The 15,914-nt window shown below is 36.1% G+C and overlaps 1 protein-coding gene across 1 annotated transcript; it reads right to left on the bottom strand.

Moving 5' to 3' along the window:
• Nucleotides 1-3,254: 3,254 nt before the first annotated feature.
• Nucleotides 3,255-15,890, bottom strand: LOC137710833 (protein unc-13 homolog). Its single transcript, XM_068449969.1, has 26 exons — nt 15,571-15,890; nt 15,388-15,452; nt 14,862-15,132; nt 14,528-14,594; nt 14,222-14,372; nt 13,392-13,559; nt 12,654-12,752; nt 12,308-12,514; nt 12,106-12,207; nt 11,513-11,743; nt 11,119-11,199; nt 10,786-10,872; nt 10,520-10,705; nt 10,285-10,425; nt 9,575-9,667; nt 8,800-8,871; nt 8,268-8,385; nt 7,327-7,499; nt 6,424-6,508; nt 6,051-6,170; nt 5,265-5,371; nt 5,050-5,127; nt 4,882-4,977; nt 4,609-4,704; nt 4,341-4,524; nt 3,255-3,752 (listed from the first exon to the last, which is right to left on the bottom strand). Exons 1-26 carry the CDS (start codon nt 15,758-15,760, stop codon nt 3,583-3,585), a joined length of 3,438 nt encoding a protein of 1,145 aa, XP_068306070.1. The 5' UTR covers nt 15,761-15,890; the 3' UTR covers nt 3,255-3,582.
• Between the last annotated feature and the right edge of the window lie 24 nt (nt 15,891-15,914).

Raw genomic sequence — 15,914 nt, 5'->3', positions numbered from 1 at the left:
GTTCACTGCGTTGGCAATTCATCTTTCCACATTGGATAAGCGTAAAGCCGAACTTATAGACTAAGTAGCAACGGTTCTTCAACTTTAATTTAATTAGAACAGTAGTTCTTTACTAAAAATTATGACTAATGATCATTTAACTCTTCAAAATGTGCAGCTATAATCATTTTTGTCAATTTTGTTAGAACTTTAGTTAAAACGAGTCGTGTTGGAAGAATTATTACTACAATTGGGTTAAATTTTGAGGGACCATTGCTCTAATTGGATTAAAATTTGAGGATCATTTCTCCAATTGGGTTAAAGTTGATGAGTCATTTCTACAATTTTTCGTTCATGTAGTTTTTCATATATTGCCCATTGATTCTAACCTTACGTATCTGGCACGTAACTCATTTTATCGAAAGTTTTAACATAATTAATGAAAAAAATCATAATTACACATTTTAATAAATTAAAAGATCAATAATTATAAATTTTTTATTAATAGATCATTATAAAATTAAAGAACTTTTGCTTCAATTTTCTCTTTCCAAAAGTAGAGTAAAAGCTCATGAAATCCAACCAAGTAACTTTCGGTGCGTTAGCAATTCATCTTTACACATTGGATACGTGTAGATACATGCCGACTTCAGACATTAGGGGATCCCACACGTTAATTATAATCAGTGCAATCTTCAAGTTGCCATCTTTTTTTTTTTTTTTTTTTTTCCGTCAAACAATTAATTTATTAAATTAAAAAAATCACGAAATTTGAATTGACATTATAATACAAGAACAATATTCTTCCCGATTACTGTGATAAAGGAATATTTGCAACCCCATTATTTTGTTTAGTTGATTTGATTGTGATGGGCCATCTAACTCTCAACCCTATTATGAGTGCTAATTTTAAAAAGCATATTAAAAAGTGTGATCGTTATCAAATCAAGTGGAAAATGGAACGGAGGCAGATCTGCCCTCCCGTTATCGTAACTTTCTTATTCTCTTTTATTTATATTTATACGATTAAATCATGTTAATATTTTATATAAAATTTTTAATAAAAATAATAAGATAAAAAAATAAAAATATTAAATATTAACGTTATTTAATCGTGATCGTACAAATAAAAAAAAATAAAAAATGCACGGTAACAAGAGGTCAAACAATCTGCACTCCAAATGGAACACGCCAACTGATGCAAAACAGATAGTGCTGAGTCACTTGGCCGATCCAATTATTGTTCTCAAATTACGTCAGTGGGCCCGTTTGGTGGACCGAATGAAATTGAACTTTGGAGATATAGTTGAACTGGTAGGAATGGATTTACATAACTAGATTACATAACCCGTTATATTTTCTTTTAGGCTAAATATCAGCTTCTTGCTCTCAAGTTTCCTGGTCTTTTGCTACATGAAATTTTTTTTATCCAGAGTCATACATAAAGTATTAATATTACAACAATCTCATACATCCGTTAATCAAACTGTTAACCCTGTCATTAATTGATGATGTGATAATGTGATGTCTATGTAGACAGTAACTTGACGTCACGTGTCATTAAGGGATCCAAATGAAAATTAAAAATTCAAAAAAAAAATTAAACTAAATATTAAAAAAAATAAAAAAAAACTAAACAAAACTAAAAAACCAAAAAAACCCACCCGCACCCAGATCCTTCTCTCTTCTCTCCTCTCCACTACGCCCACCCCAAACTCAGCCATGGCTTCTCCCTCCCCTCACAACTCGAAGATCTACAACTCCCACCCCTGTGCCCACCCTATCGTCGTCTTCCCGTCGACCCGTGTCCCTAAGAAAAAATTCAGATCGTCATCCCCAAGTCCCCCCGTGCCCACCCTCCCACCCATACCCAGATCTTCCCGTCGACCCGTGTCCCTAAGCAAAAATTCACGCCCAGCAAAACCCAACTCAAACCCATCATCTAATGGCTCTGAGTCTCTTTGGCGGACGACAAAGCAACATCTTCGACCCTTTCTCTCTGGACATCTGGTACCCATTTGAGGGGTTCGGCGCTCTGGCCAACATCCCCTCCTCCGCCCGTGAAACCACCGCCATCACCAACACTTGCATCGACTGGAAGGAGACCCCGAAGGCCCACATCTTCAAGGCGGACGTCCCGGGGATAAATGAGGAGGTGAAAGTGGAGGTGGAGGACGCGAGTGTGCTGCAGATCAGCGGTGAGAGGAGCCGAGAGCAGGAGGAGAAGAACGACAAGTGGCACAGGGGTGGGAGTTGCAGATCTTGGAGTTGTGAGGGGAGGGAGAAGCCATGGCTGAGTTTGGGGTGGGCGCAGTGGAGAGAGAGAAGAGAGAAGGATCTGCGTGTGGGTGGGTTTTTTTGGTTTTTTCAGTTTAGTTTAGTTTTTTTAATTTTTTTAATATTTAGTTAATTATTTTTTGGAATTTTTAATTTCCACATGGACTTTTATTGACATGTGGTGTCCAGTTATTACTTACATAGGTGCCACATCATCAGTTAACAGTTTGACTAACGAATGTATAAGATTGTTCTAAAATAAACACTTTAGGTATGACTCTGAGACGAAAAAAACTTTATGTACCAAATGTTGAAAATCATGAAATTTAAAAATAGTAAACTGATATTTACCTTTCTTATATTTTGAATTTATAGCCTATTCAATCCATATTACAATTTTTCTCACTAAACATTGACTAGATTACAAGTTCAACTTAATTAAAAATAACCAATCTCATCACGTCTACCAAACTAGGCCTAAGTGGTTGTACAAAAATATGGTAGCCAAAACAACATAAACATTTTATGTTAACACTTTATCAAGAGAATATTTTCCTTTGATAGTGATACGAATTTAGTTGAATCGAGGTTTTAGGAATGTATTGTACTTGCACAAACGATTGACAATTGTTCGTTGACACAACTTCTTTAGGCATTATTGGTCACTGCATACTCAAATTTAGGGTTTTTAAATGAAAGTGATATCCGTATGATATTGGAGAAAAGGAAATTATATGAACAAATTAATCTAACATCAAACAATTTTGGTTTTTTTTTTTTTTTTTTTGGTTTTTCTTTTTTCTTTTTTTGGTTACAGATCCTTGCGTGCAGCTACTTAGTACCATAGTCCAATGGTAGTCTTCTTCACCTGTAAGTGAGAAGTCTTAGGTTTGATTATCATCAAAGGTGAATTTGAACCACATTATTGCTAGCCCATTGTGAGATTTAACCCACTCCCTCACCCCCTTAACATAGATAACATCGTTTGTTCAAAAACAAAACAAAAAGGAAGCTCCTTGTGTGCAAGAACGTCATATCGCACAAATAAGCATCACATTAGAGGTGGTAGTTTGCTAATAATGCTGTACGGATACAAGAAATTGGCTGACTACCCTCAAATTTCAGTGCCACGTTCTTCTGCCTAATGGAAGAGCCTACACTGTGCCCTCCTCTGCGGATCTAAATTAGAACACCGGCGGCCTTACCGCACGTTCTCTTGTTGTGCACTATAATGCTACGTTTCTGATTTCAGATTTTGCTTCTCGAAGTTTCTTTTACCACGCTATGTTCCCGATTTCAGATGTTGCTTGCTTCTTGAAGTTTCTTCTACCACGCTACGTTCCTGATTTCGGATGTTGCTTCTTGAAGTTTCTTCTTAAACGACTTCAAACTAGGTGGGCTGTTTGTATTCCAACGAAACGATGTGCTTCGCTTTGTAAGATCGGATCTGAAAGGTGATCCTGAAGTTTGATCCGTTGATGGAGTGTCTTCGTACTCTGCAAACAAAAGGCAAAAGCTCAAATTAAACGATGATCTGAGAAGAATTTCGGTCGTAGAGCTGTAGGTAGACCAGAGAAGACAGTAAACAGAATAGCTTAAAGTAAAAATTCCAAATACTAATTCAGGAGAATAGTTCCAGGCCCTGTTTCCACTACGATTTTTCCTGTGATTCTGAAGATAAAATAGTTTGATTTACATTCCTGAACCAGTTTCTTTTCAAAGAACAAAAAAATATTCGTCAAAAAGTTGTGTCAAATGAATTGATCTTTTTCAATTTATTCAATCCGACAGCCGAAAATTAAGAGGGGTGTGTGCGAAATAAAAATGAACGTGTGGATGGTGCCCTTCTTATTTTGGCTAAAATTCACTTCTCATTAGCATACAAATCATTATGTATTATAACTCTAATAATTCAAAATTGATATTTCATGCAATTAAACCATCATCCACTTGTTCCAACATTTTTCCTTTCTTATTTTGGCCAAATCCCACTTTGTCATGAGCATGCGGATCATTATATATAACCCAAAGCAATTCAAAATGGTATTTCATGCAATCAAACCGGCGGAGAGGGAAAAAATCACCTGATGACATGGGGAATTGATATTGCCCTTTCAAGAATTTGGAGGCTTCTCTATCTTTCTTGTGGCACAAAACCCGTACCAAAGTGTGTGCGTTATGTAAACGCATGTGACTCTGATCATGTGAATCTAAGCCTGATGATATTTGTTCACTTGCAGCCATCAGCATTTGGATGATCGTTTCAGTCTACAGAAACAGAGGTTGTGTCACGCTACCAGTTTCAGTCATTCACTTGAGAGGGTATACAATTCTTATTACAATAGACCAAACCTGAAAAGAATACAAGTTCAGTATCTGCTCAGCCAATTTTGCTTCCTGCTCCACTAGTGATCGGGGAAGGCCTTCTCCATCAGCTACGAAAAATTCCTAGAAGTTTAGCAGCACAACTCCATTAGAAAGCCACATATGTTTATATATGATTATATGTTGACATGTAATGAATATGTGGGTAAGCATGTGTGACATAGACAGGAGGAATTTCCAGCGTTCTGAAGATCATTCTTGTAGTTCGTTGAGTTTGAAATATTAGCGGCAACCCATTACCTTTAGTGTGGTCAGGTCATCCTCCATCAGTGCAATATCTGAATCACTAAATGCACGAGAAGGCCCTCCATCGAGCAGCACCCATGCAAAGCCTTCCTAAACCACATACGATGCAAGATTAAAACCACCAGAAACAGGGCCACAAATGATTAGTTTAACGAGACATACCAGTGATGCCCGACAAATGCTTGAAACCACAGCATCTCGAAGAGAGTCTTCAATAAACCCACATACATGGCCAAGGACCTACAACAATGCCTCTAAGATGAAGAAAATGCACTTGATAATATTTCATAGAAATCATATCCACAAACGCCAACAACTCAAAGTAATAGGCATGTGAGTCTGCAGAGAGAGAGAGAGAGAGAGAGATTAATTCTTACAGCATCAATATGTGAAAGAACACCATCCAAACGAGCACCTTCAACATTACCACAGTACAAACCAAAAAGGAATGCATGTCTGAGATCCCAGAACACGATTCTTGCACCTAGAAAAATGAATTTAGTAAACAAGATTAAGCCTAGTTGTCTTCAATCATTTTTCACATCGACACAGTTAAAAGTCAATTTGATTTCTTTCCGTGGCAAAAAAATAAGCAGGTTCCTTAATTGCACCAAGCTTAGTTGTCTTAGATATAAACAAATTAAAGGATATATAATAATAAATAATTATATATTATATAATATCATTAACAATAATACAGAATGATAAGCAACAGCAGATTGGGCTAACAGGTTTTATTAAGACAACCTGTATGGCTGAATCACCCCATCCCTTAATGTGTGGAACTTAATATTTGCAGATGCTATTCAAATATTAAGTGTAGCTACGAATGAAAGCCTATTGCCAGATGTGAATAGGAAAGCCACCGTAATTGATAATGCCATCACAAACTTCAAAGTAATCAGATAATCATCCGTATTAAGTAAAACGAGCCTGTAGATAAAGCTTAATGGTGAAGTTTCACAAATCCACAGTAGAAAAACAGTTACAAAGAAGGAAAGTGACTTTAAAAGTATGCAGACAAATATCTTTGTTAAAAATGATACTGCATGGATGAACTAAAACAAAAAAAGTTAGCTATCTTTTATTAGCACCTTCGGGGGGTTGATGAAAAAGCTAATTCACAGAAAGGCACTGTGGATGCAAAATAATATTACACTCACCAGTAAAGTCACAAAGTTTGCTGATAGCATTTGCTGCAGTGTCCCTGATAATTTCAAAGGTGTTGACAAAGAGCTCATCGACTTGTTCATTAGATGTTGTTCTTGAAGAATGTTCCTTGTCTGATCAAATAAAAATGATCATAACAATAGTAAGTATGTCATCTGTAATGCAAAAACAAATAACCGAACTCAACAGGTTGAGCAACTGTCAAGGATATCTTTAGATAAAAACCACCCTCTTTAGCTTCTCTAGTTTTTTTCCTCATGTGAAAACTCTACAGTTTATACCTAGCACGAAGCCTACGACTTACCTGACTATATATTAAAGAGACATCATTGAGTACCAATATACTGCAGTAGAGTAGTAACTTACCCCATTTTTTATGAACGGGTTGTCTAACAAGTGCCCAAGATTTTCTGATGCCATCTTCTAGTATATCTATTTGTTTCTGTATATACTGCAGAAACAAACACAAACCATTGTTTAAATAATTAATAAAAGTAGCATCAAAGTGGAGGTTCTATAATCACAATTGAGGATATGAAGTTACAAATGATCCCACTAAAGAATAAAGATCTTGACTACGATAAATATCTCACAGGTATTTAAGTTAGTTTTCATGAATATGGTTTACGGTACATTAGTTCTCCTCTACATCCATGTCATATAATTAGTAGTTATACCCCAACATCTGTGCCCTCAAAATTAGGGGTGGTGACAACACCTTCAAGCTTCATCGTTCCTATATATTCCTATTCTTTCACTCTTATAGGCTTCAGTTTAATAAAACAACAATAGGGTTCTAATATGGCTTATATACTATAATGGGAGCATTCATCCTTTAAATTCACAAATTACCACACAATGTAAACACATATTAATCCCCATTGGTATCTTCTAGTTATTGAATGGGTCTTGTAGTCTTATTACCAAGCACTACTAAAATTGGGCTTATAAGCTCAAATATCCCAAGTCTCTTATCTAAAGTTCAAAAGCACTTTCATTTGTAGTACATCAACTGGAATTTTCTCTTTTTTGGCCATAAATTTCATGAAAGTACTTTTGATCCCACCCTTTCTCTAGCTACTGAAATCTTTATTATTTTGATACGAATGCGGAAATAATTACATGGTCCATCACGAAAATTACAACCATCAGAGAAAAGGATAAATTAGCTAGCGTCAGAGAAAATAATTTAACCATTCCAGCAAAAATCACTTTCAAAAAATGTGAAAAAAGAATGGGTGTACAAAAAAAATATATATATTCACTCACTTTTAAAGTGTTCAGTCTGATACAGAGTCTGGGTATCGTCAAACTATTCAACCTGTTGTACACATTGTCATCCAGAGGCATACACTCAAGCAACTTTTTCTTCATTACTGGAATCGTCGTCTCCTTGTAACGAGTCAATGGAGGAGCTGATGGATATAAATGATTCTTCTCAACTGCACAGGAGCCATTATGAATGTTTATACCAGAAACTAGATCTCCTTGTAATAAATTACAGTAATATTTGGAATATCATCAGAAAATATATAGAGGCCTTTCTGTAATGGCCAGTAAATCCCAAGAAAGTCAGCTAGCAAATCTTTCCTATTTCCATTTCTAGATTAAGCAAAGGAATAAATATTAGTAAAAAAGCCTCATTATTTCATCCATCCCACCCACACAAAAAAACTAATTCTTAACATATAACTGTTTACCACCAAATCACAACAAAACAAAAATGCAAAGAAGTAAATACATATTGAAGGTAGTGGACGTCTTTAGCAGAAAGTTTTAGTTCTCAATTTCTCAAAAGTCTCAATTAAATCTGGCACAAATTCAAAACTTCTGGTGAGCGTCCTTCATTTTTCTTGATCAGGCAAAAGTATCGTCTGCACAAACTACGTCCTTCTGCAAAATCTTTCCTTTTTTCCCTTCTGATAAGTCACGTCCTCAAACTTGATAGATCATTCAGAAATTTTGTCAAGGAATTTTTCTAGTATCCTCATTATACCTTAAATGTATTAGTCAACAGTGAGATACTATTACGTTATTAACCATCAAGATCATTTTCTAGTAGAAAGCATCATCCATGCCTTCACACATTGGCCCAACATCAAAAGAAAATAAGTTAAAACCACCGAAATCAAATTCAACTGTGAAGTCATGCTAAAATTGATTATAAGTTATCACGATCATTATCTCAAGTATGGTAATACGTTCAATACCTAGCTCGTCGAGCAATTTCACCAAATAGTTATCCAGGGTGTGGAAGACAACAGATAACAGAGCTTGCAAATGCGTGATGTCCATAGGGAGATTAAAACCAAAAAATTGATCCACACTCTGCAAGTTGGAGAAAAAAAAAAAAGCAATGAAATGGCATAAATATCAAAGCTGATTGGACAAATTTTTAAAGAAATAATGAGAACGGTGCAATGGGGTAATCCTCAAAATCAATTAAAAACAATTAATACTGAGAGTTATCTTTTTTCTTATTAAGTAAATGTAAATTACAATTAGATTCATTTCTTATAAGAGGAAAATATAATAATCATTGGGCACTTAAGAGAAGATTTCTAAGTGAAAGGAGAAAAGGAACAGAGAAATGCAAAGAGCTCAATTCTTTGTTCATATCTCTTCACGATTCAGTGAATCTCTATCAGAAATATCATGGAAACATGGCAAACAGTCGGAGAAGAAAAAGGAATTATCAGTTCAATAAAGTGCAACAAACCACGTTCTAGCTCTAATACATACCTCTTCTACAATTCTAAATACTTCAATTATTGATGCTGCCTGTCTTTGCTGAGTCGACAAAGGCTCCCACTCCTGCACATAACAAAAATTCAAAAGATAATGTACTCATTGTATAGAAGAGAAGACATTCTCTTCTTAAAGCAGGTCCAAACTTGAAACTTGTTAAGTGGTTACCAATAGTTACGTAAATACTCAACACATACATCAGTAATCAAACTTATCTAGGACTAAATAGAAGAAAAAGAATAAATACTATCCACGAATTCGAAACCAGTGCAACATTCATTCATTCTTGTGCCGGACACTGTTACATCTTGCTAACACCATAGGGATCAACCCAACTAATCCCTAAATACCATCCATTTAGAACTATTGATTATACACCTCAAGAAGAATAGAACAGGCCCAAATTATGGAAATAATGAGGGGAAGACAGAGAAATTTAACAAATTGTTCCTTGCCCTCATCTTATGCTCCCCTTCTCACATGCACAAGTACACACGAACGCCAATGCTTCATTGTCTTACAGTTTGATCACCAACATTGCTAATCAAAAGTGGTACATTACCTAATGGTTGCCTAGTATCACACTATCAGTTTGTTTGATCAGCTATTATGCGGCAAGAAGATAAATGGATTTAACTTCTTATCAGTTTGTTTGACAAGCTATTAAGCTATTACGTTATCTTTCCCCGTTAATTTAGTGCATTTGTTTACCCAGGCAGGTGGGAGGGAAAAGATTAAAGTGCACCATTCAAGTCTACATAGAGCCAACCTCAAGATCAAATGCGCGTCCAGTCCACTCCAAGATACGTTCATGCTGAGCAATCACCCAATCAAGAATGAGAGGTTTAGCAACTTCACCAATCTGCTCAAAGACAAAAGCACAAACAGATCATTCTTTGACTTATCATCTAATTAAAGTTGAATTATCAATTACAACAAAGGATAAAAGCTGAAGAACACAGGAACATATTAGCGCTCTAGAATGCACGTGTGGTGCAAATCTTTTCAAAACTGAAAGTGTCCAACAAGCACCAGACAAAATGCACAGCTTAAGTTAAATTGAATGCTATCAAGTTCCTGAAATCTCCAGAACAGAGTGACCATCTGCCCATGTAAGGCATTAATGGGGAGAAAAGATCTCAAATGTTTCCTAATCCACAGAACAGAATGATTATATTACCAGCAGTATAATCAAATGCAAGCAGAAAGAAACATAAACATATAAAGAAGAATGCAGTAAACTGAAATAATTTTTTCATATAACATTTAGCATTGGCTGCAGTTGAAATTCAGAAACTCAGTTAATAGACCTAAGTGGCATCTTAGGCTAGTAGATTTGCTAACCAAAATTCCAGATACATAAAAGCATAATTACACACAAAAGTAAAAGAATTTTGGCAGAATTCTGTACTTTTCATTTTTCCGGGTTGGTATATATGGATGAGATATAACAATAAAATATATAAATCATAAACTAACCGGATAATGGCGCAAATGTTTGCTATTTGCTCCATCAACAAGATTATATAGCTGAGTTAGGCCATGATCCAATAAATCAGCAGCTGGAAGAACTGCTTTAACATCTTCAGAGAGAGATGACACCCCATCAAGAAATGGTTTCTACACAACAACACAACGAATCAATCACAAGTTTCACAGCGTACCAGCTGCAAATAGATTGATAATTCATTTATTAAAAGGTGCAAAAACAAACCAGTCTTCCCCAAAAAATCTGGTGCAATAGCATAGCCACGATCGTCACAGATTTAGGACACCATTTACATATCTCCGGGTAGAAGACATTGAACTCTTTCTCAGATATCAACCTGAGTTCATTTGCAAGTACTTCCAAGGGATGCTTTTTTTCCACTTTGGATAAATGTTCTACGTTACTTGCTGCCTAACAATATAAACAGTTGTCTTTTTCAACAGATAGAAATCTAAATTTTATACAAACTTGAAATCATAAGCATTTCGTACCCGCCTGTATGCTGCTTCAATGGACCTTTCCACATAAGATTCAAATATTTTAGCAGTGTCCTCATCTGGAATATTCAACCTGCTCAACTGCATATAAGAAAATTTTCATGAGATTATATATCCTTTCAATTACTCCAACTCAAGTCCAACCGCCAAGCTTCTTTATCCCATAAATAAAAGCATCAGACATGAAGAAAACAACCCTACCTACTGCTTTGTGTAGTTAAATATTTAATCAAGCAACAATTGTAACCATATTAGACATATGGAAGTATTATAATTCGTTTAAAACCACAAGTTCGCATTACTAGCTAGGAGTGCAGCAAGGCTAACCTTATTATCACCACCATCGCCAAAAGTATAAATGCCAACTACTGACAATAAGCTCATCACCCTCTTTATGTGATAAGGTTGCTGAAATAAAAATCTCATAATTAGAACGTAACATTTGGAAATCCAAAAGTGTTGCAATATGTAAATTTTAATAAAACATCGAAGGACATAAAAGAAAAATGATACATGTAAACATTGGCTAACAAAGAAGTTACAATGTTCAGACGACCGCCATTTCATTTCACATTTGAGTAACACTGATACAATGATTTAAATGGCACAAAAAAAAAAAAAAACACAGTGAAGAAAAAGAAGTAAAGATTGCAGGTACACAATGCTGCATTGAAATGTTTTCTCTTCATAAAACCAAAAACAAAATGGGACATGATATAACCTGACTAAAATGGAGATGATAGTCTTCCAGTTTGCTCTCACACCAGATGCTTATTGAGTAGAAGACAGCGTCAACCAAACTAAGTTTTATCTCGCTGTCATTGCACTGCCTAGAACATAGCAGGCTATTGCTATATAGCCTCAACTTCTTATCATCACCTTTAGCTGATATAAGTTTCAGCAACTCCACTGTTGCATATTCTAATAGCAAAGGCTCGCCTGTTTCAACAAACTTCAACACAGAAACTTGCCTCAGATAACTATTCGAGATGGTATTAAGCATTGAATGGCAAATGAAGGAGAAAGGTACTGGTAACCGGAAAACTGATGGTGCAAGATTCACTCAACCCATTACTCCAAAAATTTAAAAAGTTTTTATTCTGTCGGAATTTAATATAGGCTGTTTAAACAGACTTTTGTTCACCCAGTGTGCTAATAATGCAATAAAAGTAACATCTTTCACAACAAAGCCCACACAAATTTAAAGAAGGATAAATGATTACTATAATTCAATCCAGATTGAAGAATGCATTTATAAAGTTGATTCGCGAAACATGCTACATAAATGTTAAACGTTAAAGATATCATGTTTACCTGTTGGAAAAGGACCCACCCATATATTGCATCATGGATTTTTTGAGTGATGCCTAAAGTTGACCATGTCAATTTTAAAAGCACCAGGAACTCATCGGCTTCCTAATAGGATGAAAGCAGCAAATTTGAGCTTCACCAGAATTCAACTACAAGGACATAAAAAGAAATTGCTTAACTGAAATTAAGACAATGATATATCTACCGCTATTAGCTGGCCTTCATCAAGAGCATCAAACACACCAAGAAGTAGTTTCTCATAAAGTCTAATATTCAGGTGATACCCAGAAGTCCAATAATAGGTCTCACTTTCGATACCCAAGTGCCCTGGAAGAGATGAGAACTTCAAAGCCACCTGTTTGATAACTGATAGAACCTCAGCCCGTTCGGAAAGAGACATAAAGTCCCATTCCTGCAATATCGAGATAACAAATCAGAGCCATTATTGAATTGTCGGGACAACTAAAATAAACAAAATAAGCACCTCTCAATAAGTATTCAAAATTTCAGATTCACCATTTCTACAATGTTGTAAACTCACGAGGACACACCTTTGCATTTCTGACCATAGCAAGAGCACTCGTAATAGCTCGATTATCATGTGCTACAAGGTTAGCAGAAAAACAAAGAAGTTCTTCTAATATACTTGCCTACAAAATGAGTAGAAAAACGATACATCAATTCAAAGCTTAAAATCCTTAAGTACAACAAAAGCATGATGAGAACTACGTAGATATCTTGTCAATTAGCAATTCCTCAACCTCTGGATTAAACAATTAAACAGGCGAACAGATTTTGACACTGCCCATTGTACATTACCTAGAAGTTACAGAAAAAAAACTACTGCTAAGGTCACTGCGGAAATGCCTTATATGTCGACCTTTCAAGTCAGGGCAACTCTAAAATTCTTCACCGGCAGACAACCTAAGGGGCCCAAACTGAGAACATTCATGATAAGGCAAGCATGTTTACAAGTTTGGTAATTAGTCTACCCTAACCCTACTGACAGGGCTATTGCTTGAGGTACTAAATTCATGCAATCACATGCCAACCAGTATTACATTATGCAAAGACAGGTCGCTTAAAGCTTTACAAGTTTACAACATGTCTTTCAAAGTACATGGTTATATGAGTCTCACTCAAACTAATTCCTGGTCAATGAGTTTTTGCCTAACTAACATGTCAAGGGTGTCTGACTAATATGACAATTTACCACGTTCACCTATTTGCTCTAGCCAATTCTGAAGTTAAAAGGACTCGATTCTAAACTATTCAAAAGTTGACCATACCTGTCTATTCTTCCACTGCATATAAGACTTTTCATTTGGAAAATCAGACTTAAAAGTTCCATTTACAAGCCCCAACAAGATTTGAGGAACATCGATTTGTGCCCGCGTTCTCCCTGACGCTAACAGCATCAACTTTTGCCTAGTGCTTTCATCCATCGCTTCTGAAATCTACCAAAGAAGAAATAATTGCTTCTGAAATGAAATAGTCAAAGTATTTGAGCAAGAAAGGAAAACTGAGTGAGAAACAGAAATATCCTTCTCTTCAACACATCGGTGTTTGCAATCAGTAATAGGGGCATGTATGTCATTAAAAGCTATCTATTATGAAAGCTACAAACAGAAGTAAATATATATTTGCATAAGCTTTTTCTTTACCCCTTCTTTCTAGAAGCTCTTTATTTAAGTGGTAGAGCTATGGAAGAATAACTTAAAATTAGACTGGTATAAGCTAGACCTTCGTAATAACTTTCATTCTCTCTCACAGAAGTTGGAAAGTATTTCCGGAATATATCACCCAACTGTTCTAAGAGTAAGACACACATCATATATCTGTCCCAGCAGATGATTGTATAAATTCAAAGTACACTGTTTCGAATTCAAAGACAGAGATAATTGACGATATCAGGTGATGCATAAAGTTAAAAAAACATTATATAAATTCGTATTAATGAGTGCATTCGGTTATGAATGTGATATGTATAAATTTGAACAACTTTCCAGACATGGGAATCCTTAATATATGCAGAATATACATCAAACTGGAAATCTTTCTGCATATTTCCATAAAGGACATAAAATTGCAGCTCCGAAGTGAATTTAATAAAGTTTACCTGCATTTGCACACGGATGGTGTGGATGAGCCGTAAATCTCTTTCAAGTGGTTGAGACTGCACATTTGTTGTTTCCCTTCTACTCTTCAATCGTGACAGCAATTTCGAACTCCTTTGCTTCTTTCTATCCTCAACTGAACATATTACAATCCTGTCATAGAAAGGCAAAGAGTAAGAAAACAAGAGAGCAATGGAGGGTAAAAGACTGATTCTACATCAAATCAATATCTCAAAATTACATAACTGCATGAAAGAAATATGAGTTTCACCACACACATACACAGAAAAGGAGAAAATAGAGATTACCCAGAAGTTGCCAAGGATGCTAACAATATTTCATAGGCTGACTCCCGCAAGTCATCATCCGACAATCCTTCAAAAATTCTGAAGCTATGTTACAGTTTTACTTAAAACTTAATATGTTGAAGGAACTTCAGCATACATATACACATCTTAAACAAACAAAAAACAAAATAAAGACAAAATAAATTGTGGAGCGGATAACTTCATCACTAGAAAAGAAGATGCTGCCTATCATTTGAGGAACCTCTGATTTCATAACATTTTCTTCAGAAATGACCATATCAAATTGTAGGACACACTAATTTATCATCAATACCATAGGCAAAGTAACCAATACCTGTGTTTAGATGAGGCAATCCCAACGGTAGCACTTTAACCTCTTCAACATGCTTTGGAGGTGCACTTGGCATGGCTCTATATTTGAAACCATAGTCATCACCAGCCCCTTCATTGTCCTCAACACTCAAAGAATTCAGCTGTGCGGATGAACTTGATGCATTGTTAGCGGTCCGGTTCACATGTACGGGGGTAGGCACACGCCGAGGAGGTGATCCAGATGATTCTGGATCAGAAACTAGAAAAAAGGAATCCCCTAATTCGGATTGAATCTGCCCGAAAAATAAAAAAAGCAAATGATAATGAAAATTAATCCTAACAGAGTGTAATAAAATGTAAACTCAAGTCCTCCAAAAAGTTTCTGGATATGTTTAATCTCTCTTAAATAGCTTTTGTTGAAACATTTCTCGCTTTTCACCCAGTTCTCGAACAAAAGCAAACCAACAACTAGAACCGAAACAAGAATCGCAATTTTGAAACTCAAAAACTTGGAAGAGAAACATATTCAGTAGATAGTCAAGTTTTACCATTAGAGGGTAAGAAGATTCGTGAAAGTACTTCTTGGTTGCTTCAGATATATCCACCACTCCACCTGTTTCCAAAACAGTTTTCAAAAACACAAAAAATGAGCTAAAATTAGACCAAAATTCAAGTATTATTATTCAGCTGAATTCGAAGCAAAAAGGTAAAGAAAAAAAAAAGAGACTTGCCAGATTTGACGCAGTCGAGGACATAATCGGCGCTGATAGTATCGAAATCGATGTGGGAGAGGGAGGCGGCGGACGCGGGGGCGGAGTCTGACCCGGACGGCGTTCGGACGAGACCCGACGAAAAGAGGAATTCTAAGAGCTTGCGACGATCACGGCGATATCGCTGCAGCAAAGGTTGGTGGTGCTCCATCGTCGGCAGCTAACTCCTACTTGACGGCAGAGACAGGGACAAGATCATCGGTGGTCGTACAATTGGAGGAGGAGCGCGAAAACAATGCCCGCAATGCGGCTGCTGTTTCATGCTTTCGGCAGATGCTTTTTGCTTTTGTTTATTTTTCGGGTTA

The sequence above is a fragment of the Pyrus communis genome, chromosome 12 (assembly GCF_963583255.1).
Source record: "Pyrus communis chromosome 12, drPyrComm1.1, whole genome shotgun sequence".
NCBI classification, from domain to species: domain Eukaryota; kingdom Viridiplantae; phylum Streptophyta; class Magnoliopsida; order Rosales; family Rosaceae; genus Pyrus; species Pyrus communis.
Note: the sequence above shows the minus strand (reverse complement) of the source record. Positions and strands in the feature narration are given on the sequence as shown.

Excerpts from the sequence above, each read along its gene's own strand:
- LOC137710833 (XM_068449969.1), bottom strand. The coding sequence starts at position 15,760 with ATGGAGCACCACCAACCTTTGCTGCAGCGATATCGCCGTGATCGTCGC. Across the intron at positions 12,208-12,307 it reads ATGAAGGCCAGCTAATAGCG|GAAGCCGATGAGTTCCTGGT; the intron begins GTAGATATATCA and ends TCATCCTATTAG. Across the intron at positions 3,753-4,340 it reads TCAATTCCCCATGTCATCAG|AGTACGAAGACACTCCATCA; the intron begins GTGATTTTTTCC and ends TTTTGTTTGCAG.